General features: G+C 40.7%; 1 protein-coding gene across 7 annotated transcripts in view; it reads left to right on the top strand.

Annotated features, from left to right (window-relative positions):
- The window catches only part of MAEA (macrophage erythroblast attacher, E3 ubiquitin ligase), a 52,353-nt gene extending 42,781 nt beyond the window's left edge, over positions 1-9,572 (top strand). For all 7 annotated transcript variants that reach the window (XM_075752724.1, XM_075752720.1, XM_075752725.1 and 4 more), the window contains 4 exons: positions 3,587-3,695; positions 6,939-7,072; positions 7,775-7,970; positions 8,378-9,572. In XM_075752724.1, coding sequence (XP_075608839.1) covers positions 3,587-3,695; positions 6,939-7,072; positions 7,775-7,970; positions 8,378-8,473 — 535 coding nt within the window. In that variant the 3' untranslated portion in view covers positions 8,474-9,572. The remainder of the gene's footprint in view (positions 1-3,586; positions 3,696-6,938; positions 7,073-7,774; positions 7,971-8,377) is intronic.
- Positions 9,573-27,362: the final 17,790 nt, after the last annotated feature.

The raw sequence follows: 27,362 nt of genomic DNA, 5'->3' as shown, positions 1-27,362 counted from the left end.
AGCTTTGCTTACTGCCTGCTGAGAACCTCTAAAGTGACATATTGCTTTTAGGTTAAAATTGATGTGAGCTTTAAAATTATACATCTTATATAATAAATATTTGAATTTCTGTAGCTTTTTAGAAACATAGTACAAACAGACCTTTCTCTAAGGTAGCTTATCAGAGTAGTCTTGAAAGTGCAAGTTTCAAGAATGTACAAAAACTATTTCTTGAATACAAAGAGTAAATCTCTTAAGTACATTGCAAAGTCCTTACTATCATTAGCCTTTAACTCTCACAGTCTCTTTAGGGTTTTTGTAAAGCTCACACCTATTACAGTAACAATGAATGACTGATGACACTAATTTTACTCTTTTTTGAGCTCTCACTAGTTTCATTCTGGGAAATCTGAGAGCATTCCCCTACTTTGCTCTTATGAGATGCTAGAGATAAGTAGAGTTCTTAGCTAAAAGCTTAACAAAACACTGTGCACACTTCTTGTTCTTGGGATATAAAGGACAAAAGGAGCAAATAAAAATAGCTGGTGATGCACAGAGTTAGGAGAAAGCGACCGTAGTCCATTCATTTTGGTAAACTTCTTTCCTACAAGGGTGAGTAAACACAGTTTGGTTTTAGTTTTATCGAGGGAGTTGAACAGGTGTATAAAAATAACAACAAAACTTTTGAGCACTTTATATTCAAAGTTTGCTGGTAGTCATAATGGTCTCTGAGACAAAGGTATTCAGGTGTCAGTCAGACAGACTGAGCAGAAAGAACAAGTCCTTTCTTGATAACATGATGTTTGTGTTCAGTTACTGCTACCTCCTGTATTCAGGCATCTGTAGACACACACACACACACACACTGGATAGCTTATATATTTTCTTTAACAACTCAATGTACCCTTAGTAGAGAGTAAACTGTGAATCTTCAAGTCTTCATAAATATCCTTTCATTCTTGGATTTGTCAAGTACAATATGTCTGCTGTACCTGCTTGGGCTAGAGGAACAGGTATTTCAAAAAAAAGATGTTGGACTTTGTCCCCACAGTTTACAGCAGCATTGTGGGATTTGAAAAACAAAAACAAAATTTTCTACCTAATATTTTGATCTGTCACAAGAATTTAGTTTCAGTGATGGTCTGCTGGTCATGATTTAAAAAAAACAATTTAAGAAAAAGATTAGCCCCCTGCCCGAGCTATACTGGTAAAACATTGTAAATAGGCATTGTATGGTTCATATATACCTCCAAGAGCATAATGTTTGCCCAGAGAGATGGAAATAGCTGAATGAAAAGGGAAGGGGAAATAAGGTGTTATTTTTGATGTTGTGCATTCATGAGTACTCATAGTACCATTTCTTGCTTCCCAATCTAAAAAAGACTTCAGAGTGTTACGAGTTAATGAACTCGCTTCACTTTTAAAGGATATCTTGCTTCATTTTAATTTCTCTGTGTTGGCACTCAGAGGATGAAGGTCAGACATTAGCATGGCAGGCTTTGTGGGAAAACTTTCTTGTTTTCTTAAGGGGCACAGGTGGTAGGGAAAGTCAGGAGATGAAGACTAAGAGAAGGTCACTTTAAAAAACCTAATTCTTTCTGGCTGAACGCAAAATGGCCATCACATCCCAGCGTGTTCAGTACTTTGCAAATGATGGAAGTGCTGGATTGCTCAGCTAGCACACACATGGTGATTATGTATCATACATACACAAAACAAAGTGTTAATTCTAGCTCTTCTTGAACACATACAGTAAGCATAGCCAGTATTTGCAGTTTATGCAGTTTATATGCCCTATAAGCAAGGGGGATGTATTGCTGAAATGCTGTCTGTAAGACCAAGTTGCCAAGGAGCAGGACCACAATACTAAAGAGGCTGCTGTAAAACTGAAGTGGTACTTACGTTTTAACATCACAAAACACAAGTGCACAGTGATCAGATCTTTTAAGATGGTTTTCTTCTCCCTCATGCATGCACACACAGTAATTTAGCTTAACTGGTAGGTCTATATCTTTTGCTTTGCCTAAGCTTTCTTTTAAATAGCTAGCACTTACATCTGCAGCTCTGCACTAGCATTTATTTTAGCTTTCTTCCAGTATGTCCAGGCTGCCTAGTCTCTACTCTCAGTCCATGAGTTTTGTCCTTCTGCTCTCATAACAGTAATCACCTGGGGAACAATATTTACATTCCTGAATTGCTCACCCAAAATAGGAAGTTGGGTGGAAACAGTCTGTCCTACATAACTTCCATTGCTTCCTGGTTTGGGTGGGAGAGGAAGTAGGAGTACTGAAACACTGCTAAAGAGACTGTTCTCATGGTAGTGATGACCTAAGTGTAGTTTGTGGAACACAAAATTGGGGGGGGGAGGGGGAACCCTTACCTAGATTTTTTTTTTTTTACAATTCAGCCCATTAAATGGGCAATTGGAAAATACTGTATATTCCTAAAAGTAATTTGTACCTTCAAATAGATTTTTAAAAGACTGTTTTTAAAAGTTAAAAAGACCAAACACTTACCAGAGTACTTCAGAGATGACTTGGTATCTTCCCCATAATACAAACTGTTGAGAAAATACAGCATAGGGAAGACTTTTCCACATTTATGCAATGCCAGAAATTCAATACCGTACTGATTCTGTACTCAGTCTACTATGCAACATCTGTGCACCACTGAAAACAGGAGCTTTTAGCAGAAATGCTGAACTAATCATCCAGTTTAAAGGCTGGAGAGTTGTCCTGTGCATTTAAACCCCAACTGAAAATTGATGATCTTGGGAAGACTAGGGGAGGCTTTTATACAGGGCTTTAAAGTAGTTGAATATCCTTATAATCTGATAATAATTCTCTGGTTTCTTGGTATTAATTTCCTGAAAAATATTAAAGTTTGTATTTTGCTTTAAATGCATTCCTGGTAATTCTGTCATTTCTTTCAAATATCCACATTTTCAGCCTTGTGTGCATCTCTTATAATCAGTATCTGCTAAAGTACAAAACCTTGTATTGAAGTTCTTAATTTTTTTATTTCCCTGGTAAAAAAAAAAAAATTGTTTTTAACAAGGTGTTTTCTACTACATTACCCTGCAATTTCTTGCAGTCTGCATAGAAAGTGATACTGCTTTCTAGCCTATACCCCCCAAAAAATCATTTATTCAAAAGTAAACATTCTCTCAAATGTCAGTATAAACAAGGTAGATATTTGAACACTTGATGTTTAATGTTTGGAATAGCTGGTTATCAGACTGCATTTATCTCACTTGCGAGTGTATGCCAAAGGAGTGTGTGTGATATGTTGAGCTTGCATAAGCAGAGACATTTCTTCTAATAATCATAGATCTGTCATTCTAGATGTAGGTGAGGTAAGACTTCATGCTACAGTAAGAAGTTCTGGTTTATAAGAAATTACAGTGTAAAATTCCTAATGCTTAAAGTCATTCTTGCATTTACACTTGCAGGATGTATTTTTTCAAGCCCTTTAATGCATCACCTTTTGGAGTTCATGTCTTGAGAACAGAATCTAGAGGTTTTCCTCTGAAATCTTATGTAATTATGTAGATTTACTTGATTTAGAAACAACGCTATCTAATAAAAGTATAAATTCCATATTTCAGACATGCAAGAAAGCATTTCAGTCAGGCTGAGGGAAGCCAGCTGGACGAGGTTCGACAAGTGATGGGGATGTTGGCCTTTCCTTCAGACACTCATATTTCCCCCTATAAGGTAACGTTACGTTTGAAATTCAGTGGTACAGCAGAACAATAAAATATATGTTGCCGTTCTTTTTCCGTACAGGAAAATGCATTGATAATCTGAAGACCAAATGTTGTTCTAATTTTACTTTCCAAAATCCACCTTTATAATAGTCCTTAATTCTAATAAACAGTCCTTGCCTGTACACTAATCCAGGTAGTATTTGTGTTGTTGCACTTGGCTCCTACCATTAACGGACAGATTCGTACTGAACTAGGCTTACCACAAACCCAGCACTAAAGATCTGTGGGGCTGGGAGCGTGATAATGCCAATATACAGCAAGGGACAGAAGATGGGGAGGTACAAAGAAAAAAAAATGAGTGTTGTTCAACATACTAGGCTGTGGCCTTACTATGCTAGCAGCAGTTCTTAACTCTACTTTTCAAATTACTGTTCTTGCGGTGGTTGGGATGAAGAAAGGAAAGATTATTTGAATTATCTGAAAACAGTATTTGTGATGCTTATAAATAAGTGTTTATTTGGAGTTTGCAAATTAATGTAGATATTAGTGGCAATATCAACCTCTAAATTTGAATCAAGCAAAATTCAGAGGTAGTTGCTGTTTCTACAGAGTTTGTTCTGTGGTCATGTGCTAATTCACTTTTTCTAATTTGGCATTGGACGCAGAAGGTAGACAAGAGTAGAGGTGGCAAAGCAAGACAAGAGTCCTGTGAAATGCCAAGCCAATGTGTGGCAGTGCCAAGCCAATGTGTGGCAATGCCAGTATAAACATGTTTTTTAAACAATTGATGATGAAATCAATGGTTTAACAAAACAAGCACATACACACAAAGAAAACCCACAAAAAAAACCCACAAAAAACCAACCAAACTAACAACCCACAGAATTAATTTGAATGTATTTGCTAATCCTGGAGTCCTAGAAGGATCCTGATATTTTGGATTCTACATTTGATATGAGTTAAAAGCATAAATGATAGATGTGTTAAAAGACTGGGTGTAAGAGCTTATCGTTGTTTTAGTAGTTAGAAAGAAATAGGAAATAAAAATCCTGTATTTTGTTCTAAGGGCTAGTTTGGACAGAATGTTTCAATGAAAGAGAGCAAGGAGAAAAGCTAGTATTGTTTCATGTACAACCGTACAATTGGAACAAATTCCCTACTGCTTTTTATGGATCTGACTTAAAATATTCTAGTTTATGGAAGTTGTGTTTTGGGTCCTCTAATAATGACCTAGACAAACAGAATCATAGAGTGCACGCTTGTTTGGAGATACCTTTAACATGTTGACTAGGAGTTCTGTGCATAAATGGCTTCTTAAAATGGCTTTAAGTAAAATTACTTTTAAATTTGTGAGAATTTGTCAGATCATATCTCTCCAATTGATTTTTATTAATCCATGGGAAGAAGCATGGGAAGAAGTTGAACACAACTTTCTCCCGCTTGTTGTCCTATCTTTTAGGACTTTAAGGAAAACAAATTTAATGTGGCAAAACAAGCTATTTTCTTTTGATATTCTTGGAACAAGCTTGTGTAGCTGTGGCTGGAATTAGTGCAGCTGGGTGTTTTGTAAACTGATACTTTTGTGTCCCGTCACCTAGGCCCTTAATCACTAGCTTTTCGTAATCATTAGTTGTACTTTATCTCTTTATCATGGATCTGTTGTAGGCTCTGTCTGTCACCTCAAGAGTTGCCTTAAGGTCAAAACAAAAGCTTCCTCCTGGAACTCTGGAAACATTCTGGCTTTAAATGGGGCAGGTGATAGAGCAAACAGACTTGCAGTCTGGTGGCAGAAACGGTGCTTTTGGATAAAAGTTCTCAGGCCAGTCTGATCATCTTGGGTTGAGGGAATTCCAGGGTACAGGCTACAACCAGAGGTAATGCTGGAGTCCATCCTTCTCCAGTGTCTCTACCTGAATGAACAGGGAACTGATGAGAGACAGAGTGGGCCAGGGTGCAAATCAAAACATAAAGACCAGGGTCTACCTGGTAAAATCACCACCTAATAATTTTGGTATAACATATTTTGAATATAACATATTTGAATACACTACTCAGTGTATTGTCTGTCACCAAGTTTTTTATTTTTTTTAAAAGCCTATTTTAGAAACTAAAAAAATATATTAAAATATATTACTGTTTCTCCTAGTTGCTTCCAAGTGTAGTATTGCACAGTTGATAATATGAACTTATGTCTAAGATAAACATTGTCAGTTCTCATGACCAAAATGCAGGTTTATGGATACAAAGGAGAAGGGGTGCTAGCAGAAGAAAGGATTGGGTCTTTGCCTGTGTATATATAACATAACGAGTATTTTTTTCAAAGGGTCTTCACTTCTTACATGACTCTCTCACAGCATTACTTTTAGGATTCAATATATCCTTGACCTGTGGGTTTAGTTCTTGATTCCACGAAAAAAATCCTGACTTAAATACTGTTTCATTTTTTAGGTAACCCATAGCGTTACAATATGTATTAAAGAATTTTGTGCGTAAAAGCATAGCTTGGCTAAGCTTTCTCTAACCTGGGCTTGTGCCAGCTCTTCAAATTAAAACCTTTTTTTCCCCCCCTCAAAACTGATACAAAATTCTGTAAACATTACGTATTACAAAGAGGTATCCGCAGAATTAGTCTCACTTGAGGTAAAAGACGCTTCTGACTTTTCGATGTTAATGGTTCAGAGGCTATGGAGCAAACATGCCACTATACTAATGTTGGTTCGTGAGTAGGCCAGCATTCTAGAAAACTAAATGCAAGAAATAGCCTTGCCAGGATTTACATACCTTAATTAGAACATTTGGTAGATGATAGAAGGGATGGAACTAGAATCTGCAGTTAGATTGCTTTTGATAGAGCAAGGAAGATCGTATGTAGGGATCTCTTACTGCCGAATCATTTCACTCGGACCTTTGCATAGACAATGTGCACGCTGTAAAAGTGAAAGAGTCTTCATTGAACTCAGATCTTATGTTTTTAGGAGTTCACGTGCACAAGTATAATGAAAAGTAAGTTTGGAGATTTGAATATTGTTGTGCCAGCTGTTTTAAGTAGTACTTGATTTAAATTGTATTTCTAGTAAACTAGTGTTAAAGGGTACTTTCTAAACAAGTATATTCATACTACGCATTAGCATGTGTAATTTTATGTTGGATTCAGTCTAGTGAGTTTTGCACAATTTACCACTCGCAGGCTTTTTTCCCTCCAGACAATTAGATTGAAAACAACTTATATTTGTGTTACTGTTTTTAACAGGATCTCTTGGACCCTGCTCGATGGAGAATGCTGATCCAACAGTTTAGATATGATAACTACAGACTACATCAGCTGGGAAACAATTCTGTTTTTACTATAACACTCCAGGCAGGCCTTTCAGCTATAAAAACACCGTATCCTTTAATGCAGATACTACTGTTGAGTGCAAAAAAGCATTGTGATTTTTTTTTTTCCATTTTATGGATGCTTTTCGGAGAGCTCCAAGAGGAGATGTGACATGTGAATATTTTTGCTTATGAGTTGTTTAAATGGAGTATGAATTGGTCTCTCTATTAAATTAAGGAGATATTATAATAAATGGCATTATGGCTTAAGAAAAACAAGCCCAAATCAAAATTTTAAGGTGAAATGTACATTGCATTTGCATGCTAGGCTATCTTGCCATGTGTCTTAAGTTAGTGAATATATCTGCAAAACTTAGTGCGCTGGGTCAGAATTATTATTTTTAAGCACTTACACACAAGTTTACCCTGTCTGGTTTTATGTGAATGTTCAAATACATCCTGCATCTTTTGAAACTTAGTTGAATTTGCTACACGTGGTGGTGTGTTAGGGAAGGGCCAGTGCTATTGAAGTGTTCTACATCAGAAACTTTACCTGTAGAGGGTGGCAGGCGCTTGTTGCTCACTCCTCTTCCTTGAAACAAAACAAGCACTTGATTCTTTTACGTACACGTTAAACTTGAATTAAATGGTCCTGCACACTTTATAACCTAGGTTATATTTGCACAGTTTACTATCGTTTTTCCAGTGTTTGCCATTAACTAATTGTTGTTGTGTTTTGTGGTGGTTGTTCCTTAACTTGCTGTTAAACAGACAATGTTATAAAGAGGATGGGAGCTCAAAAAACCCAGACTGCCCTGTGTGTAGCAAATCCCTGAACAAGCTGGCTCAGCCTCTGCCTATGGCACATTGTGCCAACTCCCGACTAGTCTGCAAGATTTCGGGGGATGTAATGAACGAAAATAATCCTCCTATGATGTTACCAAATGGATATGTCTATGGATACAATGTAAGTGTTGAAATCAATGACTTAACTCTACAATAGCAGTGGTTATAATAACTTTCTATATCAGAATAAGAGCTTATGAACTCAGGAAGTTAGAAGTATCTTCTATATTAACAGAAGAAAAATAACTTCCTGCAGTAATTTTTAAAGGAGTGTGTATTTGTGATTAAATTGGTCTTTAAAGAAGCTAATGTCTGACTATATGAGTTTATAACATGAAATCAAATGACATTGGAAATCCTTCCCTCTAGAGAGCAATAATATAGAATAAGTAACTTCTGTGGGCAAAGATACTTTGACCTCAGACTATAGCACCATTTGCAATAAATAAAAAGTTTATTTACTAAACAATTAAATAATGCTTTTGGTTACTATTGTGAATATTATCTTTTGATTTCACTCTTTTTCAGTCTCTGCTTTCTATTCGTCAAGATGACAAAGTAATTTGCCCAAGAACCAAAGAAGTCTTCAACTTCTCACAAGCTGAGAAAGTCTACATCATGTAGGTCCACAAACCACATGATGAAGTGCCGCTGGAATTTTGACACAGTGTGTATTGGCATACCCTGTGAAGGGGGGGGCCTTAATGTGTGGCAAAGAAGCAAAACCTGCCACCTTGGGGATCAGACCTGTCGGTGGCATTATTGTTTCTTGCGACCAAAGATCAATGAGCATCAATAAACACTCTTTAAAAAAAAAAAAAAAAAAGAGAGGAATTATGACTTAAGTTTGTACTTGAATAAAAACAAAAACAAATTTTGATTGTTAAGGTTTTGTAACATAAAGTAAAAAAATTGGATTCTTCTCAAAAGTACTTTCATCTTCTAAAGGATAACTTTAAAGATGGACACTTGCACTGGGGGAAAAGCGAAAAGTTACAACAGATTTGAAATTTAAATCCATTTTTCTTCCCTCTTTTTCACAATTGTCCAAGACCCTTTTGTTATCAAAGATTTCAGTACTACCAATGTGTTCTCCTTTAAGCTCCTCTTTGCCTTCTTTGTGATCCTCTCGTGAAGTAATCCTGAACATGAATGATGTAACTTATTTCCATGGGAAGATATTGATGTGTTTGACACAAGCCTGGCTTCTCTGGAGGATCAACTAGGGACTGGTTTGAAGGAGTATGAAGTCTTTTTCCAAACCCAAATATTTTAAGGAGGTTGCATAAGTATCAAGAGGAACTGAGAACATTTCAGGCAAAATCCAATGCTTGTTTAAATGTTCTTTTTCCAGTCTACCATAGTGTTAAAGTCCTTCTAAAGTTATTAGTTATGTGCATAGGGTTCAATATGAAATCATTAGTGCTACTGCCTTATTTCTTGCTTTGAGAATGTACTCACATGAAAATGAGCTGGTATTCTTAAGTGTTGGGCGAAGTTTCTGAAGATGCCTTGCAGGATGATTACATAATTTTAGGGTCTAAATAGTATTCATTACTGAAACTAATAGTTCAATTTTAACAACTACAGAACACATCCTTATGACTTTTCAGAAGAATTAAACCATTGTAGTTTAAACAAAACCATATTGTAGAGGTTTGTATTTAGCGCTTATTTTTGCATGTTGATGTTGATTAGCTAATAAAAGATTGTAAATGTAAAACATGTTAATAAAAATTGTTTTCCATTTCTTGATTATATAAAATTAGAAAGCTGCTTTGTATTTAAATGTAAAAAAAAAAATAACCCTTTTATAAGGGGGTCTCTTAAAAGGGGTGCAACTTCCAAATGTTTTTTAGTGTTCCGAGATATAAAAAAAAAAAAAAAAAACCCAAACCACACCACAACCATAAACATTGTCCTTCAGACCACTGGTTCAAACTTTTCATATTTGAACAGTACTTTTTTTTTTCTGTTGCTTCCTAGAAGACTGCCTCGTGTCCTAGAGACTTTCTGTTGAACTGTTGTGGGAGGTGCTGGGTGCAAGGCTTTGAGGAGTGACTGAGTGCTTTCAAGAAAGCTAACAACAAATGCTGGAGGGACCACAACTTCTATTTGTGTTCAGCAATTAGAGATTACATATATATTATCAGCCACTCTGAACCTGTATAATGCGGTGGGATTTCCAGTGAGGTATGTCTTAAAGGGTTCCCTTGTCAGTAAGCACATGTTATTAGGTGTATCTGGAACACTGCAGAGCTGCCGGCGTGGCAGAGACCCGTGTTCCTGCACTTACTGCTGGGAGGGTCTGTTTCCCTCCGTGTTTTTCTGAAGTGGCAGGTTTAGTGATGCCTTAGAACAAAGGCAATGTGCTGAGAGTAGGTGGAGGCAGGTAAGGAGAGAACTTGCATCAGTAACTGGAGTAATTGCTATCAGTGAAGCAGTAACGGATCTCTTTCTTCCTTGTGGGGCAAGAGTTGAAGCATCATCAACTTGGAAGGGAAGAGGACATCACCCTGGGGAGCAGCATCGCTGAAACCCAAGTGAACAGTATCTGTTTTTCCTCAGCAGACTGTTCACAACATCGTAGCAGAAGCGCAAAGGTAACTTTGAGAATGGAACATGACCTTTCCCTATTTCACAGAAATGCAAAGGGAGGAAGGGGTAGATTTACCAGCCCTGAGGAAATGTGTAGTAACTGCACAACAATTGTAGGGCATGGAAATTGTTGCTTTCACTTCTCTAAGTGCTAGTTAGAGCTGTGGTTTCCTGAGATTTCAGCTCTTTTTGCTTTCTGTGGCCTAAGCAGAGTGGTGAAGAAATCCCAGAAAACTAGTTGAGAAGAGGAGGAGAGCAGCTGTCCTACAGGAGGAGGCCTCCCCTTATGGAAGTGTCATCTCAGAGGGCCAGGCACCACCGTGAGGTCTTAGTCCCTGATGGTGTACTGTAAAAGAGGAGCGTAGGGCAGCTTCAGCTCTTTGTTAGCCATGACTGCTCACCTAGAAATCTGCAATCAACCAACCTGTTCTGACTGCATGAGACCTGTTAGATACAGGGGGCTGTAGCCTGGCTGAGCCCTGGGGACTGTGTCCAGTTCACGCACCCACAGGCTGGCTGTCATTTTCAGGCTTGCTCTGGCCTGGCTTTAGAAGTCTTCCAGCTTTATGAGGGTCAGAAATGGTGGCAGGGATGGATTGTTTTGGTGCAGTTTGGAGTTCTGGTTTGTATTCCCTGACTGCTCTCTGCAGCCTCGAGCCTGGAATCCAACAGAGGTGTCAGCTTATGGCTCGTATCATGGGTGGCTTCAGACATCAAACCAAGAGCGGTGTGTGACTCACAGTAAGTATAAATTTATTGCCTGTAAACACTGTTTCAATAACTGTTCTCTCCCTGCGTTGATTCTTGCCTGTGGGTCTGGTGAGAAGAGACCTTTGAAAGTGGTTCGTATCCCGGTGGTGAAGGTGGGGCAGGGATACAGAGGCTTTCCTCAACAGTGGGAAGTTTGGGTAAAGATCTCATTAAACCTGTCTCATTCTAGCAGTGTCTTGCATAGCAGCAGGGTCGTAAAATGTAGGATGGGGAATAAGTTATACAACCTGACTGGCCAGATGTTGAAACTTCAATAAATAGCCATGATCTCCTGTATAGAAACCAAGACTTTTCTGCCAGTTGTACATCTTGCTGTGTCACCAGCGATGCCTGTTTCATATCAATCAAAAAGTGGCTATCAGCTACTTCAGATGAGATTCCTGGTCTTTTCACGGATAACCTGCATCATCTAAATGCCTGGCAGTATGCTGAGGTGGAAGACAGAAGACAATCCACTTATGTCTTTCAGAGTAGAAGTTCCTGCCTGTACGATGAGGGACATCCTTTTGAAATGGAAAAGTCTGATCAGTAAAGTCAAGCCTGATCTCTCAAGAGCTGACTGAGCTGTAAATGAGCCATATTTTTCAGTCTTGCCAAGCAATGTAACAAAATGAGACACGAGGCTCTGGATTTTGGCTGTGGCGTTCCTGTTGGAAGGCTAGTTTGACCCACTTGTGACCAGGACAGGTTTCTTTGATTTCCACAGTTAGACAGGGGTTGAGAATTGCCTTAACTTTTCCTTCTATTTGTTGTGGCCCAAACCCCTGGTCTAAATGCTGAAGATTCTCTAATATTGCAAAAGGAGAGAGGGGTATTGGTAACTGTTCGTACCGGTAACTGTTCACCATGCCATGAGTTTCTTCGATACCTGTTTCAGCTCAAAGTATTCCATTATCTACCAGGCTGAGAAGGGTTCAAGATGCTGACAGCATAACACTTGGTAGATAGGAAGCAGTGAAGCAGATAAAATATTCAGGGAAAACATTTTGCAGGAAGCTTTTAAGACTGATGAGCTGGTATGGGGTTTGTTTTTTTTTTTTCATATTATAAGCATGTCCTTTCCTACTCATTAATAAGATTACTTGTTGGGGAAAAAAAAGATGATTTGGGAGAAGAAAAATAAGAAAATTATGTATATCTGGTCATCTGCCAAAAGGAAGCCTTTGAACATTCTTAATAGACCGTTGTTCAGAAAGAAAGGTAATAGTTTGGCCTTTTTTCATGGTTCAGATAGCCTGAGCAGAATGCGCTGGGAGACACACCAAGCGCTGTATCAGGGCATGCTTTGAGACCCACAACCACACTGTGATCTCATGCACTGAATGTCCTGTAGCACTGTGCAGAGGTCCCTTGGTGTAACAAAATGAGTATTTAAATCTTTTCCATCCTGTTTTTCCACTTCTGTAATGAGGTATCAGATTCTGCTTAGCATGTTGTTTCTTCCAGCTGTGCCCTGAAGCCTACGGCACGACTGACACTGCGTCCCAGCGGGAGGCTCATGGGCCTTGCTGCTTCCCTGTCTTGGTCTGGGTCTCCTTAGGCCAGAGCGTTCGGTTGCATTGGCACAGGCTGCCCAGGGAAGTGGTGGAGTCGCCATCCCCGGAGGTATTTAGAACACGTGTAGATGTGGTGCTTAGGGACATGGTTTAGCGGTGGACTTGGCAGTGCTAGGTTAATGGTTGGACTTGATGATCTTAAAGGTCTTTTCCAACTTAACTGATTCTATGATTCTATTCTTCAGCATACTCCACACTGAGAGCTGGTTTTGGGGGTTTACCTGGCTCTGAGCAGTGATTTTTCTGTGGCGTGACTTTCTGGCATTTGGTACAAATAATCTGTATCTTCAAAGGCAAAACCAGGCTTTAGTGATACCATGCTGTCCCAGCTGTCTAGCTCCATGCTTTCTGAATTAGTGTACCAAATAAATCCCAGTGCAGATCAACAGGAGAGTTGATTGAGTTTGATCTTTATCTGATCCTTGAACAGATAAACTGTAAGTAGTTCCTTCTGGTCACTGAATGCTTTAGTAACTATTTGTTTTTATTTGATGATGAGGGGCATCTGCGGGTTAGATATTCACCAGGATCTCCCTGCTGTTATGCTCTTCCAAAGATTTAGTGTCTGGTTGGTTCTGCAATATGCATCAGCCGCACTGAAAGGCAGCATTTTTTTAATTTATTCATTTTAAAGAATTGGCCCTGTTAGCTAAGTTTTGAGAAGTTTTCAGCAGCTCAGCTTTCTCCTTGTTTCAGGAAGAGATCTAGGATAGGCAGAGGTGGACAGCAGAATCTCTTCTTATCTCTTTACTAACATTTCTTCTTCTTAGAGCCAGGGTAGCTCCTGTCAGTAAAATGAAGTCTCTCTGGCACACAGTGAGGGGAAGAAAATGTGCACTCGTGAGCCAGCAAGAGGGAGCAAGAAGCTACAGCCCAGTTGTTGGATGTGAGGGCCGAAAAGGTTTTTGACACAATAGCTATAGAGCCAACGCAAAATAGTTCTACGTTATAGTTGGCTTTTGTGAGAAGTTCAACGCATATCTGAGCTAGTCATTGAAAAAACTCATCCTGAGAGTTCTAGTCCTGCTTTCAGTTTGAACTGAAGTTCTGAGACTGTAAATGGAAGTTCTTTATTTCAGAAATGAAATTAGTCCTTATCATTGCTAGCTAGTGACAAGTTAATTTCACTGAGGAGCTCACAGTTCTGAATAAGATATTTCAGGCTCCACCATAAAATCCATGTTAAAATTATCAGATATCTATATCCTAAGCCAAAGGAAATCAGCTGTAGGATAATTAGCACCATAAGAAGAACAATAGGAAATAGCAAAACAATAAGAAATAGAAAAGGCTGCTGAACAAGAAAAGCTGTTTGTTTTGACTTATTAAAAATGAAAAGTGTTAGGGTAGAGTTAAGAAGTGCTATCAGCCAGCTATTTTTCAAAGAGATTAAAATAAATGCATAAGTTTTTAAAGTGCAAGAGGAAAAAATTAACATGAAGCTACTGCATACTGTGTGGTTGACATCCAGACTTGATTACAAAACTACGCCCAGCACCTTGCTGCTTGCTCAAGGCAAAGATGGCAAAGCTCAGCGTTGGTGGGCGGGGTAGAGAGGGAGATAAACTGAGAAAACCAGAAATAACTTAGCAATGTGGAAGTGAAAAAATGTGTGCAAGTTATAGAAACCAAGTAATTGCTCTCCTGGAATTGTTAATTGTTCAGAACTAATGGAAAGAAGCTGTTGTAGTATCCACCTGGGGGTGGTACCATATGAATGGAGAGCTTCTAATGTAGTCGCTGGGTTTTAAGGAAAAGGGGGGGGGGGGGTGGAAATCAACCTGAAGGATAACTGTAAGTGAGGGTGAAGGGGAGATGTTTACTGAGGACATGCTCAACATGAGCCGGCAGCGTGCGCTTCCAGCCCAGAAAGCCAACCGTGTCCTGGGCTGCATCAAAAGAGGGGTGACCTGCAGGTCAAGGGAGGTGATTCTGCCCCTCTGCTCTCGTGAGACCCCACCTGGAGTACTGCGTCCAGCTCTGGGAGTCCCAGCACAAGGAAAGACATGGAGCTGTTGGAGCAAGTCCAGAGGAGGCCACGAAGATGATGAGAGGGCTGGAGCACCTCTTGTATGAAGAGAGGCTGAGAGAGTTGGGGTTGTTCAGCCTGGAGATGAGAAGACTCAGGGTGAGACATTATAAGCAGCCTTCCAGTACCTGAAGGGAGCCTACAGGAAAGTTGGAGAGGGACTGGTTACAAGGGCATGTACTGACAGGACAAGGAGTAATGGCTTTAAGCTGAAAGGTTAGATACAAGGAAGAAATTTTTTATGATGAGGATGGTGACGCACTGGCACAGGTTGCCCAGAGAAGCTGTGGATGCCCCCTCCCTGGAAGTGTTCAAGACCAGGTTGGATGGGGCTTTGGGCAACCTGGTCTAGTGGAGGGTGTCCCTGTCCATGGCAGGGGGGTTGGAACTAGATGGGCTTTGAGGTCCCTTCCAACCCAAACCATTTTGTGATAATTATGCCATACTACCCTGATGAGTCTTCCCCAACAAAATCCAGCTGCAGTGCGTACTATGTGTGATGACATTAGCTAAAAAGTGGAGAAGATGGGAATTAGAAATTGCACGAGGATCTGGCTAAGGGAGATGGGATAAGAAGTAGCATGAAGGTCACGTAACTGATGAAGTTCCTTGTGATCTATTGTCAAGCTGATACTAGTTGTCATTTCTGTTGTTCCACAATAACCAGAAATTTGCTGATGGGGCAAAATAGTTAGATAGCCTCAGCCCAGAGGATGCTGAAATATTATCAGGAAGAAAAACAGCGAACCTTGAGGAGTGGACTAACAAAAAAAATGAGATTGTTCTAGCATTAGTGTTCCTTCAGCTGTTGATTAGGACCTCATGTGAAAAAATCCTCATTATATGCTATGATCATGGACGGCTTTGAGCCTCCAAAGTGTTGCATCTTCAGAGCAGAGAAATGCAACCCTAACATGGTGCTGCCATCGGGATGAAGGAGCGAGGGCTGCAAAGGGGCTTGGTGCTCTTGTGCTGGAACCTGGAGTACAGTCCTGCTTGCTCCTGGCCGTATCTCTCTCACTGAAGCCAGAGCAGAGGGAGCAGTGAGTTGTCAGCAGAGCGGACCACAAATCCCAGCCCAGCCGGCTCAGGGTAAGACATTTCCTTCACTTCCAAATTAATGTGGAAAACCAAAGCTGGTTAAGTGGGGGATAACACCCGAGGGGCTGGAACCTACATCTGTACCTACTCCTTTGACCCTAATCCCTATCCCATAAGATTAAGTTTTATGTTGTGCGTTTCTCAGGGAAATAGTTTTATTTACCCCACAGAGCAGAGGAGCAGATTTTCCCAGGGAGCTCATCTGAGTTCCCAGCCAGGACTTTTTCCTGACAGAGCCAGAAGGAAGAATGAAGGAGAGAAAGATGATAAAGCCTATTCACTTCAGGACAAAAAGATCATTAACTAACTTAAATATTTTGTTCCCCACCCATGGAGATTAAGCAGGATCATATAGACAAATTTCCCAAAAGGAAATAAACAGATAATAAAATCAGTAGACAATTTCCTTTTCCTTCTTTGCAAACCACAGCAAGACAAATCACTCAGAAGAGCCAAGAGCAGAGCTGGGGGAAGTTCCTCAGGGTACACGTGCATACCCCGTATAGAGATGTTTCCTCTGTTTAAAGTAGCAGCTTTAGGGACTCAAGCCATAGCAATATTTTATTAAATATTGAAGTGGGTCAGGGGGGAATTGGTCTTAGGAAAGCTCAAGTTGCCCTGGATGCAGTCGTTAAGGAAAACATTATATAGGGCTCTACGTTAATTCTTTCCAGGTATACCATCATGCTGGCATTGTGCTGTAATCCCAGCTAAATTCTCAGCTGGAACCAGGCCCCCATCCCTATCCCCTGCTGATGGAGTTGCTGTGCAGGAGGGTGAAAACCCCACAGGCAGGTTTTGAACCATCGTCTGCTTGTTGCTGGCCCTCCTCGGTTTGGAAGACCAGGTGGTTCCTCAGTACAAACTGTTTTGCTACGTGGTGTGGGAGAAGAGGCTGTCTCTCCATGAGGATCGTGATGTGATTTTCTACCTTAGACTGTGCACACTCAAGTTGCCATCTTGTTGTCCTGCTTGTCTGTGCACAGGATCTCACGGCGACCAGAAATTATTTGATCCTATTCATGGCCAGTTTACAGAGCTGATTTCCACCATAGGGAACTGAGAAGGATCCAGGCAAGTGGTGAGGTGGTGGACCAGGAGAGTGTCTGCGGGTGGCTGCTGGAGCGAGTGAAGCAGCAGCACTGGCTTGTGCTGTCTCTGTGCTGACTGCAGAGAGACACTTGAGCAGCATGAGGATAGATGTCATGGAGACATCCCCCTCTACTCTGCCCTGGTGAGGCCACATCTGAGTTCTGTGTCCAGTTTTGGGCTCCCCAGTTCAAGAAAAGGAACTACTAGAGAGTCCAGCAGAGGGCTGTGAGGATGACGAGGGGACTGGAGCATCTCTCGTATAAGGAAAGGCTGAGAGAGCTGGGGCTATTTAGCCTGGAGAAGAGAAGACTGAAAGGGGATCTTATCAACACTTAAAAATATCTAAAGGGCAGGTGTCTAGAGGAAGGGGCCAGACTCTTTTCGGTGATGCCCAGCAACAGGACAAGGCGCAATGGGCACAAACTGGAGCACAGGAAGCTCCATCTGAACATGAGGAAAAACCTCTTCACTCTGAGGGTGACAGAGCACTGGAACAGGCTGCCCAGAGAGGTTGTGGAGTCTCCTTGTCTGGAGAGATTCAAAACCTTCCTGGACACAATCCTGTGCAACCTGCTCTAGGCCATCCTGTTTTAGCAGGGGAGGTTGAGCTAGATGATCTCCAGAGGTCCCTTCCAACCCCTACTGATCTGTGATTGTGGGAGAGAGGGGTAGTCCAGCTCTGATCAACTTGGTCTAGTGTAATAATCTTATTTCAGGAGTATTACAACCTGCTTCTCGACTCTTCTGGAGTCAGCATGAGGCTTAAGCAGAACAGACTCGAAGTTTCTAGAGTCTGTAAACGGATCTTGTCCTCAAAGTATTTGCAACTTGACCATCCTCTGGGTACAGAGCGTGCCTAGAGCAGCTATGTGGCTAACCTGCATGTGTGGAAACCGAGACACAGCCAGCTCCAGCAGCAACAGCCCCGGAATGGGATGAACATGATCAAGTGTGTGATCTCCTCTTGTTAGATGGTCAGACATTAAAGAATAGATGGGATCTGATGTTGATGCAAATCTGTTGGGTCGTTTGGGGTTTTTGCAGGAGCACTTTGTAAATGCTGATCTCGGATATTCATAGTTTGAATACACTGGCATATTCAATTGCCAGCTCTCCAGCTTCAGTGATGCATTTCCCACTTCCAAAACCAGTGAATAAAAAGGGTGCTGTTTTTACAGAAGAACCAATTATTCAGTTTAACTACTAGGTATAGAAAAAAGCACAGTAGCTACAGCTGAATCACTGTGTTTTGCTCCTTCAGTTGTTAACAGAATTTCTTTGGCATAACACCTATCATGTCTTAATTTTTATAATCACTGGGAAGAATGTCACCTGCCTTGTTAAGACAGAAATTATCCTACCCTTGTCCAAAACGTATTCCCTATCTCGATGTTTGAAGCCCTCCTCTGGGGAGGTAAAATTAAGAATTCCTTGCTGACGTAAGATTAGCAGTTGCCACATCCAGAAATACCTCTCTTATTCTAAACCAATTAGCAAAGGATAATGACTGGTTTCTTTGCATCAGGAAACTATAAATAACACAGCCTGTGATCTCTGCGTCGGAGGATGTGAGATGCTGGATTAAATTTTGATCTCAATAAGGTATTTGTCTTAATTCTTTCCCTCTACACCTTGTATTTCAAGGAACAGCATGAAAAGGAATTAAGAGCGCTGGTATCATTTTTGTCATCTTGGCTGAAGAAGCCAAGAAGAACTTTTGGTCCATCGAACCTAGCACTGAGGTGCTATTTAAAAATTATTATTGCAAAATAATACCTCCATCTAGGATCTGACAAGTTTAAAATGAATCGTTATTTTCATTATTTCACCCCACAAGAAAAATCAAAAACATTGGAATTGTTCTAGCAGCTAGAATAAGGAGTATGGCCTGGTTGCATATTGAAAGCAACAAAACAGAGCTTTGGGCTCCTCCAGAAAGTCTCTCGCTCAACTGAAGTGATACTAAAGTCTAGGCTAAAATGTAAAGTCTTGTAAGAGCAACAGTTTCTTGAATGTTCTACAACTTTGTGCAAATCCTATTAAATGTACCAGTATGGATCAATTATGTTAAAATCCCGAAGATGCAGCCTCACAAACTTCATCTGCTCCACGCAGTCCTCCTTGCTGTGGGCAGAGGGGCTTCTCTTATGGTTTCCACCGTTAGAGGAACCTTCCTATCACCCTTATCTGTCCTTAGGTAATTCTGTCTTGAAATTGGGAACGTTCTCGGAATCTTCCAGTAGTTGCTTTTAACTCGATGAGCCTTCAAAGTGCCATAATATCCTTTTTCTTAAACTCTATTCGCAAACTACTCTCCCTCCAGCCTGTCCTCTCCCCAGGATCCACTGACAAATTCCCAGCAGGAGTAGCCTGGGCTCCTGCTTTAACATTTACTAACTGAGTTACCAGGTTTTTCATGTCCTGCCACCTCTGTCTTGTCTTCTCTGTAACTTAATGCCTTCTAAAAGAGCCAGGAGAGATAGATCTCCAGTGTCCTGATTTTAGACGTTGACTCTCAAAACTATTTACAATCCAGAGTTGTTTGGTTAGAGCACATCTGTCACAAAAACATCATCATGAGACTCAGAATCTCTTTCCTCACTGCTAAAATATGTGCCTGGTTTCCAGTTTGAATTCATGTTTTGTTTCTGGTGTTTTTCGCTGCTATACTCAAGCTCATTTAACATGTGATATTTTTCCCTGAAGATCCTTTTATTTTATGAACAAGTTACCTCTCAACTTTATTTCAGATAATCAAAACTGATTTAAATCTCTACTTATAGGCACTACTGCAACTATTTATTTTCTGCAGTTTGTTCTTGTACCTTTTCTGTAAGTCACTGATATTTTTTAAAGGAACTTTGGAAAATTTATATTATTCTTGTATCAGCTGTGCTCTTTACATGTATTACAGAGGTACATGCCCACTACTTGCAGCTTGTTGTTATTGCTCTGAAACTGTTTAACCCTGTTTAACATCTTTGTCAGTGACATGGACAGTGGGATCGAGTGCACCCTCAGCAAGTTCGCTGACAACACCAAGCTGTGTGGTGCACTGGACACGCTGGAGGGAAGGGATGCCATCCAGAGGGACCTTGACAGGCTGGAGAGGTGGGCCCGTGTGAACCTCATGAAGTTCAACAAGGCCAAGTGCAAGGTCCTGCATGTGGTCCAAGCACAGCTACAGGCTGGGCAGAGAATGGATTGAGAGCAGCCCTGAGGAGAAGGACTTGGGGGTGTTGGTGGACAAGAAGCTCAACATGAGCTGGCAGTGTGCGCTTGCAGCACAATCGTATCCTGGGCTGCATCAAAAACAGCGGGGCCAGCAGGTCGAGAGAGGTGATCCTGCCCCTCTACTCCGCTCTCATGAGACCCCACCTGGAGTACTGCGTCCAGCTCTGGGGGCTCCAGTACAAGGAAAGACATGGAGCTGTTGGAGCAAGTCCAGAGGAGGCCATGAAGATGATGAGAGGGCTGGAGCACCTCTTGTACAAAGACAGGCTGAGAGAGTTGGGGTTGTTCAGCCTGGAAAAGAGAAGGCTCCAGGGAGACCTTACAGCAGCCTTCCAGTACCTGAAGGGGCCTGCAGGAAAGCTGGAGAGGGACTGGTTACAAGGGCATGGAGTGACAGGACAAGGGGGAATGGCTTTAATCAGAAAGGTTAGATATTAGTAAGAAATTCTTCCCTGTGAGTGTGGTGAGGCACTGGCACAGTTGCCCAGAGAAGCTGTGGCTGCCCCCTCCCTGGCAGTGTTCAAGGCCAGGTTGGATGGGGCTTTGGGCAATCTGGTCTAATGGAGGGTGTCCCTGCCCATGGCAGGGGGGTTCAGCCAGATGGTCTTGAAGATCCCTTCCAACCCAAACTATTCGGTGATTCTGTGATAACCCTGCTGTTACCACAGCATGATTCAATATAAAATAGACATATTTGAAATAAGCTTGTGACTCTGAAATAGTCAGACCTGCTGCTTTCCAAACAGTAAAATCCAGAACATGGATCAATGTAAAAGTATTTCTATGCAGTTCGAGGCCAGTTTACTAGGATACTTCTGAAAAGAAAACAGAATGTATTTTTGCAACATACGCATTTGTTTTCCAAAGCACCACAAACAGGTTTTATTGCACCATTTCAAACAGAGTCCAAGCAGAGATATAAGCATATGGAGATGAGAGAAATCATATTGATTGCAGATAATTTGGTTTCCTTATTTGTAGTAAGTAAACTTATGCTGTGTTTATACACTATAAGTGCACTTCTCAGCATTTCTATCATTTGCAATGGAGCCAGTTAACCAACCTGTGTTCGTGGTGCAGCATTTTGATAGCTCAGTTGTGATTTCAGTTCACCATTGGTGCTCTTTCAAGGAAGAGCCACTTCTTTGCCATTTCAGTTTTAATACAGAGGGGAAAAAAGTTTATTCACCAGCTTTTTGATGTACTCAAGCTTTTTTCATTCATTTTTTAACAAGCCCAAATATCTTCCATGTTTTTGTTATTGGCTTGAGTTTTGGGGGGTTTTGTTGGGTTTTGTTGTGGTTTTGGGGGTGGTTTTCTTAGTTTTAGGGTTTGTGGGGTTTTTTGCGGGTGTGTGTTCAGACAAAAGGCAAAGTGTGTCACGAGAAACTTTTAATACTTCTATGTTTTTCTGAAAGTTTTACTACATCTATTTTGCCCTACAAGCACAGGGAAAGCAGTGAGTCATTCTCCTTGGAAAACACCTCCACCTTCAGTGCTTTCTCAGAGAGAAGTGTTCTCTCTTTAATTGTCATTAAAAGTAGTTTCCTTGATTTGATACTCATGAATGCCTTTCTCAAATTAAATCTCTTCCTTGCCTATTTTATTGCAAGACTCTGATCATGTTAAAGACCCTGATCTCTTTTAAAGATTTATTCCTGGCCTGGAAACAGTTTGGCCTTGCACATAGATAAAAGATGCAAGAAGAAATATGTGAGAATGTGTTCTGGGCGGAGTTCTTCAGCAATATTTTATATATACTAATATACAGATAAATATAATGTGCTACATTTATATTTATGTGGTATATGCATATATATTATTTTATATGTGTGTATATAAAATATGTGTATGTGTGGAAGGTGTCCCTGCCCATGGCAGGGAGGCTGGAACTAGATGGTCTTGAAGGTCCTTTCCAACCCAAACCATTCTCTGATTCTACGATTCTATGCTATATATACACACATATACATAAAAATTGTAATTTCCACCTTCGATTGCTGAAAACCCCACGGCTCTTGAATAACCTCACAGGTTTTGGATCTGGGAAGCCAAACCCATCGTCGCAGGTCAATGTTACCAGCCTGTAAGTTCAAATCCTATACTTTAAAACCAAAAGAAAATAGTGAAAACGATTTGTTCCCTTGCAGGACACGTTAAAAATAATCAAGCAGGATTTCTAAGGCGGTGCTTTTTTTCCTGAGAAGAGCGATCTCGGCAGGTTTTCCTGCATTGCCATCTGCTGGGGGCTGCACCCAAACGCAGCGAGTGGACCGGAGGGACGGGGGTGGGGATGGGGATGGCATGGGGATGGGGATGCTCTCCCCATCACACAGCGAGCCCTGTCTCCAGTGGTCCTCCTGCGTGTGGTTTAAAAACCGGCAGAAATGCCGTTGGGCTTCTTTTGTAGGGGACAAGAAAATAGTTTGTGCGTATAATTAACTAGGCACACTTTCACTGAAGGACAAGGAAGTTCAGAGCTTTAGAAAGTTCAGTTTTTCTCTTATCTAAAAATATAAACTCATTTATACTTCCCATAGTTCTGTGAGCTCAAATAACCAGTTATATAGCTTTTTTCCTGAAAAAGATATAACTTTAGAATATTTTTTAGAGTAAGTAAAAAAAAAAATTGTAAATAAATGAAGACACTTTTTTCCTAAACGCTCAGGAAGCTGTGGCTCTCGGTGGCTGTGCCTCTTTCACAGCCATGCAGGAATGCGGTGACAAAGGCAATGACAGAGTATTTCTGCGATTTAAGATGAGAGAAGGCTGTCACAGTTACCCAGCTCACACCACCACTTGCAGCACAATTTCCTCTACTGTCCCTATAAATATAGCTTGTCTGTTTGAAATTGCTGAGTGCCAGTTTTGTGTTTAGTTTTAAAAAAAAAAAACCAAACAGTTTCCTAGAATTCAAGTTACATGACCTGGAGCAGAACTGGACGTGGGGAGCTCTGCAAGCCCCCGCCAGAGGCTGTTGAAGGCGTCACTCCAGAGCAGACGTGTGCATATCCACGGATCACAGATTCACACAGGTTCTGCCAGAAAAAAAGTCTCATCCTGGTTACATTTTACTGAGCCCTTTTTTTTTACTGAGGATATTATTAGGGGATCAAAAAGATTTGTCTTTCATCTACTGTCCCTCTTGGGGGGGGGGGGTTAACCTTTATGCCACTCTTAATAGAAGTAAAGAAAACTTTGTGTATAGTTTACTGAGGCGTATTTACCGCCACTGCTTTTTCAGTATTTGATATAATTTTACTGTTACGACTTGTGCTAAGAGGAAAAGTAGCAATGATTCATTTAAGAGGCCTTTTAACACTTGGATGAAACAAGCTGAAACACAGAAAAATGGGTGGCTGCATGAGTAACACTGCTGAGCTCGCACTGGGGCAGGGACGTGTTGCTCAGGGGATGGAGTCAGCCCCAAATTCTGCACTCAGCTTTTCCGGGAGGTTATTGCATGGTCTTCTTAAAATCAACTTCTTATTCTATGCGTTGACTGTATCTACAAGTCTTGTTTCACTCTGTATTGAGGTTCAATTGCCCAAAAGTTTGTGAAACATTTTGGGAGTCTTAGTAGTGCACAATATAAAAGAACAGCTGTGTGTTGGTCAGTGGGAGTGTCACGATGCACTGGCTGCAGAAACTGAGGGCACACAAAGGAGTCTCAATATATGAAAGATGAATACTTCCCCATTCTACTCCCCTTTATATATCAAGCCACAGAAGTGCAAAATACCTCTTTAAAAGCATGAATAAATTAATGGCTCCAGACAGTTCATAAGACTTGCTACCTTCTTTCTTTTAAGACACTACCCTCTCCCTTTTAATTATACTTCAATATTTCCTCCTCTTTCAAACTGTGGTCTTTGCACTCTATTTTTGTCCCAACTACCTCGTAATCTCCTCAAGCCAGGGACTTTCCTTTGCCTGCAAAAGCTGACCTGTATAAATAATCTCTTCATAAAGACAAAGCCTTCTTTTATCATAAAAGAAATTCCCTAGAAAAGCTTGTTTTGGTCCATGTGGCTTTCTCAGTCGCTGCTCATGAAAGATGATGGAAATCCCAGAAAGACCTGAAGGCTGAGCATGCTTGTTTGGGCACTCTCCTGGTGCTAAGGGAATACAATGGATTTTGACGGATGTCTGAGGACTTGGACCTGTGAATGAGTGATTGCAACATCACCGTGTGTTCAAGCTACCTGGTGCACGAACAGGACAGAGAAACCTGAAATGGAGAGCAGTGTTTGTGCAATGGTGTGCAATGGCTGTGTGACACACGCAGACCCACTGCCTGTCCGTGCCCGATTGCAATATGGCAGCAGTTTCACATCAGCTAAGGACTTCATCGCTTCCAGCTTTTAGCAGCTACAGTGCTACAGGTTTTAGGAGCTTCAGAGCAGTTCTCTCCTTTTCCACTTCCTTGGGAAAAGAAGAAAAAAACAGTTCCTTTGGGTATGTGAAGCCACAGCTCTGTGAAGTCTCTCATTTGGAGAAACCAGCTCAAGTGACCACAGTTCTATTACAGGCTGTGGCTCTCCAAGGATGGGACAGCTCAGACAAAAGAACTTCAAAAACATGCCATCAATGAGTCAATGTGACACCCAAACCAGTCTCTTTAGTTGTTTAAGAAACTTCTGCTAAAACTGTATGTTTGAAAGCAGTCCTATTTACATCCGCATGAAAGTGGCATTTCTGCTGCTTTATGATTTAGCATCAGAGGGTCTTCAAGCAGAATTTGGGCTGGATTTCCTGTTATTAGAAGCTTGGGGTTCTTCTCTTCCTCTGCACTCTACTTTTCTACACTTTAACAAGCTTCAAGCTCCTCTTTTTCTGAACCACCTGATCTGAGTCCTGCCTTAAAGGTTGGTATCCCCCAGACTCCCGAAGACTCCTGCTTGCAGTGTGATGGGATGTGCCTTGATCTTCTTTGGGTGTATTCATGTAGAAATATTAACTCCTGATGTGGATATACATTGTCTAACACAGAAAAGTGGTCATTAGGTTCCAGTTAGAGTCTGCATAGATCGTTCCACAAAGGAAAAAGCAATTTACACTCGTTGATACTAGTCAATGTTGGTGTGCAGTTTCAGGAAATGCTGTAGGATCATTTTTAAAAAATTATTCTAGACATGAATATAAGTTATGTTTAGGAAGGTGTTCCTTGATTTGTGATGGTTCTCCTACAGCTATTCCTGCTCCATCCCACTTACAAATGGCTATTTAATTAGTGATCTAGACCGTACAGAACGGGTTCATTCATCTCCTCCTATGACAGAATTATAAAATGTTACAATAGCCTGAAGTGTTGTCACAGTCAATATTTCATATAATTAGAGGAGGTCGCCAAGTATCTTTGGCCTTGCATTATTGATGGTTTAATGAATAGACTATTTCTCCTTTGAGAACATCTGTTTAAATATAGTCCTTATCCCTTATGAGGTAGTTCAGAGCTTTCAAATAACTGTCATCCTTTTGCTCGAGTCAAACTGGTGGTTAAGCATCTATTCATCTCGCATAGAAGGTCAGTATTTTCTTTGCAACCCAACTGGCACAAACTCTGTGACAATTTAATATCAGTGTTTATCATGTTTCTGCATCTTCAGGCCTGAAACCAAAGTTATTTTAACTCCAAATTATTTGTAGGGAAGCTTTTTTGCCCAAGTTTCATTTTGGCAGGAAAATAAACCCTCCTTTTTAATTTCATATCATTAAGCTGAATACAGCTATCTCAAAAGTTCAGTGGGGTTTCTTTCTGCCTGACATGCTCTTTTATTGCAAAGCTGGAAAACAATCCCAGGCAAAGAATCATCTAATAAAATGGTGGAACTGTCTCCTGCCTGCATTTTTCTTTTATAAAAAGACTACATGAGAAAATTTAGTATTACACAAAAGTCTGAAACAATTTGTGATGGAACAAATGGCTCTTCTTTAATGTAAGAATGCCCAGACCCAAATAATTCATGTCAATGGACAAAATTCTGGGGTTTTCTTTGCCTAGGTATTTGGCCAAAGATACTGGACCAGCTGGTCATATCTGGAGATACCTTGTAGAAGAACGTTTCTGTTGCAAATGCCTCTCACCAATGATGATAGCGCTGGGTGTCCTGGAGAGGTGGTGGACAGGACAGTGCTTCTGGAAGAGTCTCTGCTTCTGCAAGGTATCTCTCACTCTGGAGAACAACCCGCAAAGTGTAACTGCATTGTTCTTGCTGATCTCTCAGCAGAGAGGTAAGAAAGGCAACCTCTTGAATCGACGACCTGTCACAATCCACATGACATGAAGCAGCAGACTCAGGCTTTGCTGAAACCAGGTGTAAACTGATAGTAATATTCCACGTTGAGGCTCTGAAGGGGTAGCAGGTGTGTTCGGTTCTGCCTCTGCACTCCGCAGTGTCCTGCATTCACCTACGCTAACAGCCCAGAACAGTTGTGTCAGGGGAAAATTAATGCAGGTGCAGAGTGGTTGCGACTTTTGCAGCTAAATTAATTTTTCGGTGTTCTGGTTTTCTTCAGACTTTTGTCAAGTTGGTCCAGATGAAGGAAGTATAGAAATATTTGAATAGTGGCCATTTGCCATGTTCATTAAAAAAAGAGAAGGGGAAAGAAACTCAGTAACTCGAGCAAACACAATTTTATATAATTGTCTTTGATTTTTTAAAAAAAATAATTAAATAGCTTAGGTCTTGCTAGGATTTGCCAAAGGGACTACCATGAATGAGTTACACAATTCACCATCCATTCATCAACTGATTCTTTGCAAAACCATATGGCTCCTTGCAGGATTTTCTTTAAACATTATGCATGGATAGGAAATCGGTGCCTTTGTAGATGTTAAGTATGTTGCTTGAGGCTCATTTTGAAATACGGTTTCTAGATAGTACAGCAATGCTAATTTTGCAAGCAATAACCTAATAGAAAGCAGTTGTTCAGGCACTTTCAATCAAATTAAGAAGAGAAATACTAGAATAAGAAATATTGATAGAGTGAACTGATCTAAACTTTAAAGATGAGCTGTGCTATTCTGTGTGGCTTTCACATGGAAATCCATTTTACTCAATGGAAAGCAATGAGGAAAGGAGAAACATTATTAAAAAGTAAGATGTCATTGGTTTCATGTATTGAATCA

This window comes from Balearica regulorum, chromosome 4, assembly GCF_011004875.1.
Source record: "Balearica regulorum gibbericeps isolate bBalReg1 chromosome 4, bBalReg1.pri, whole genome shotgun sequence".
Lineage (NCBI taxonomy): Eukaryota > Metazoa > Chordata > Aves > Gruiformes > Gruidae > Balearica > Balearica regulorum.
This window is presented reverse-complemented; position numbering and strand designations above follow the sequence as displayed.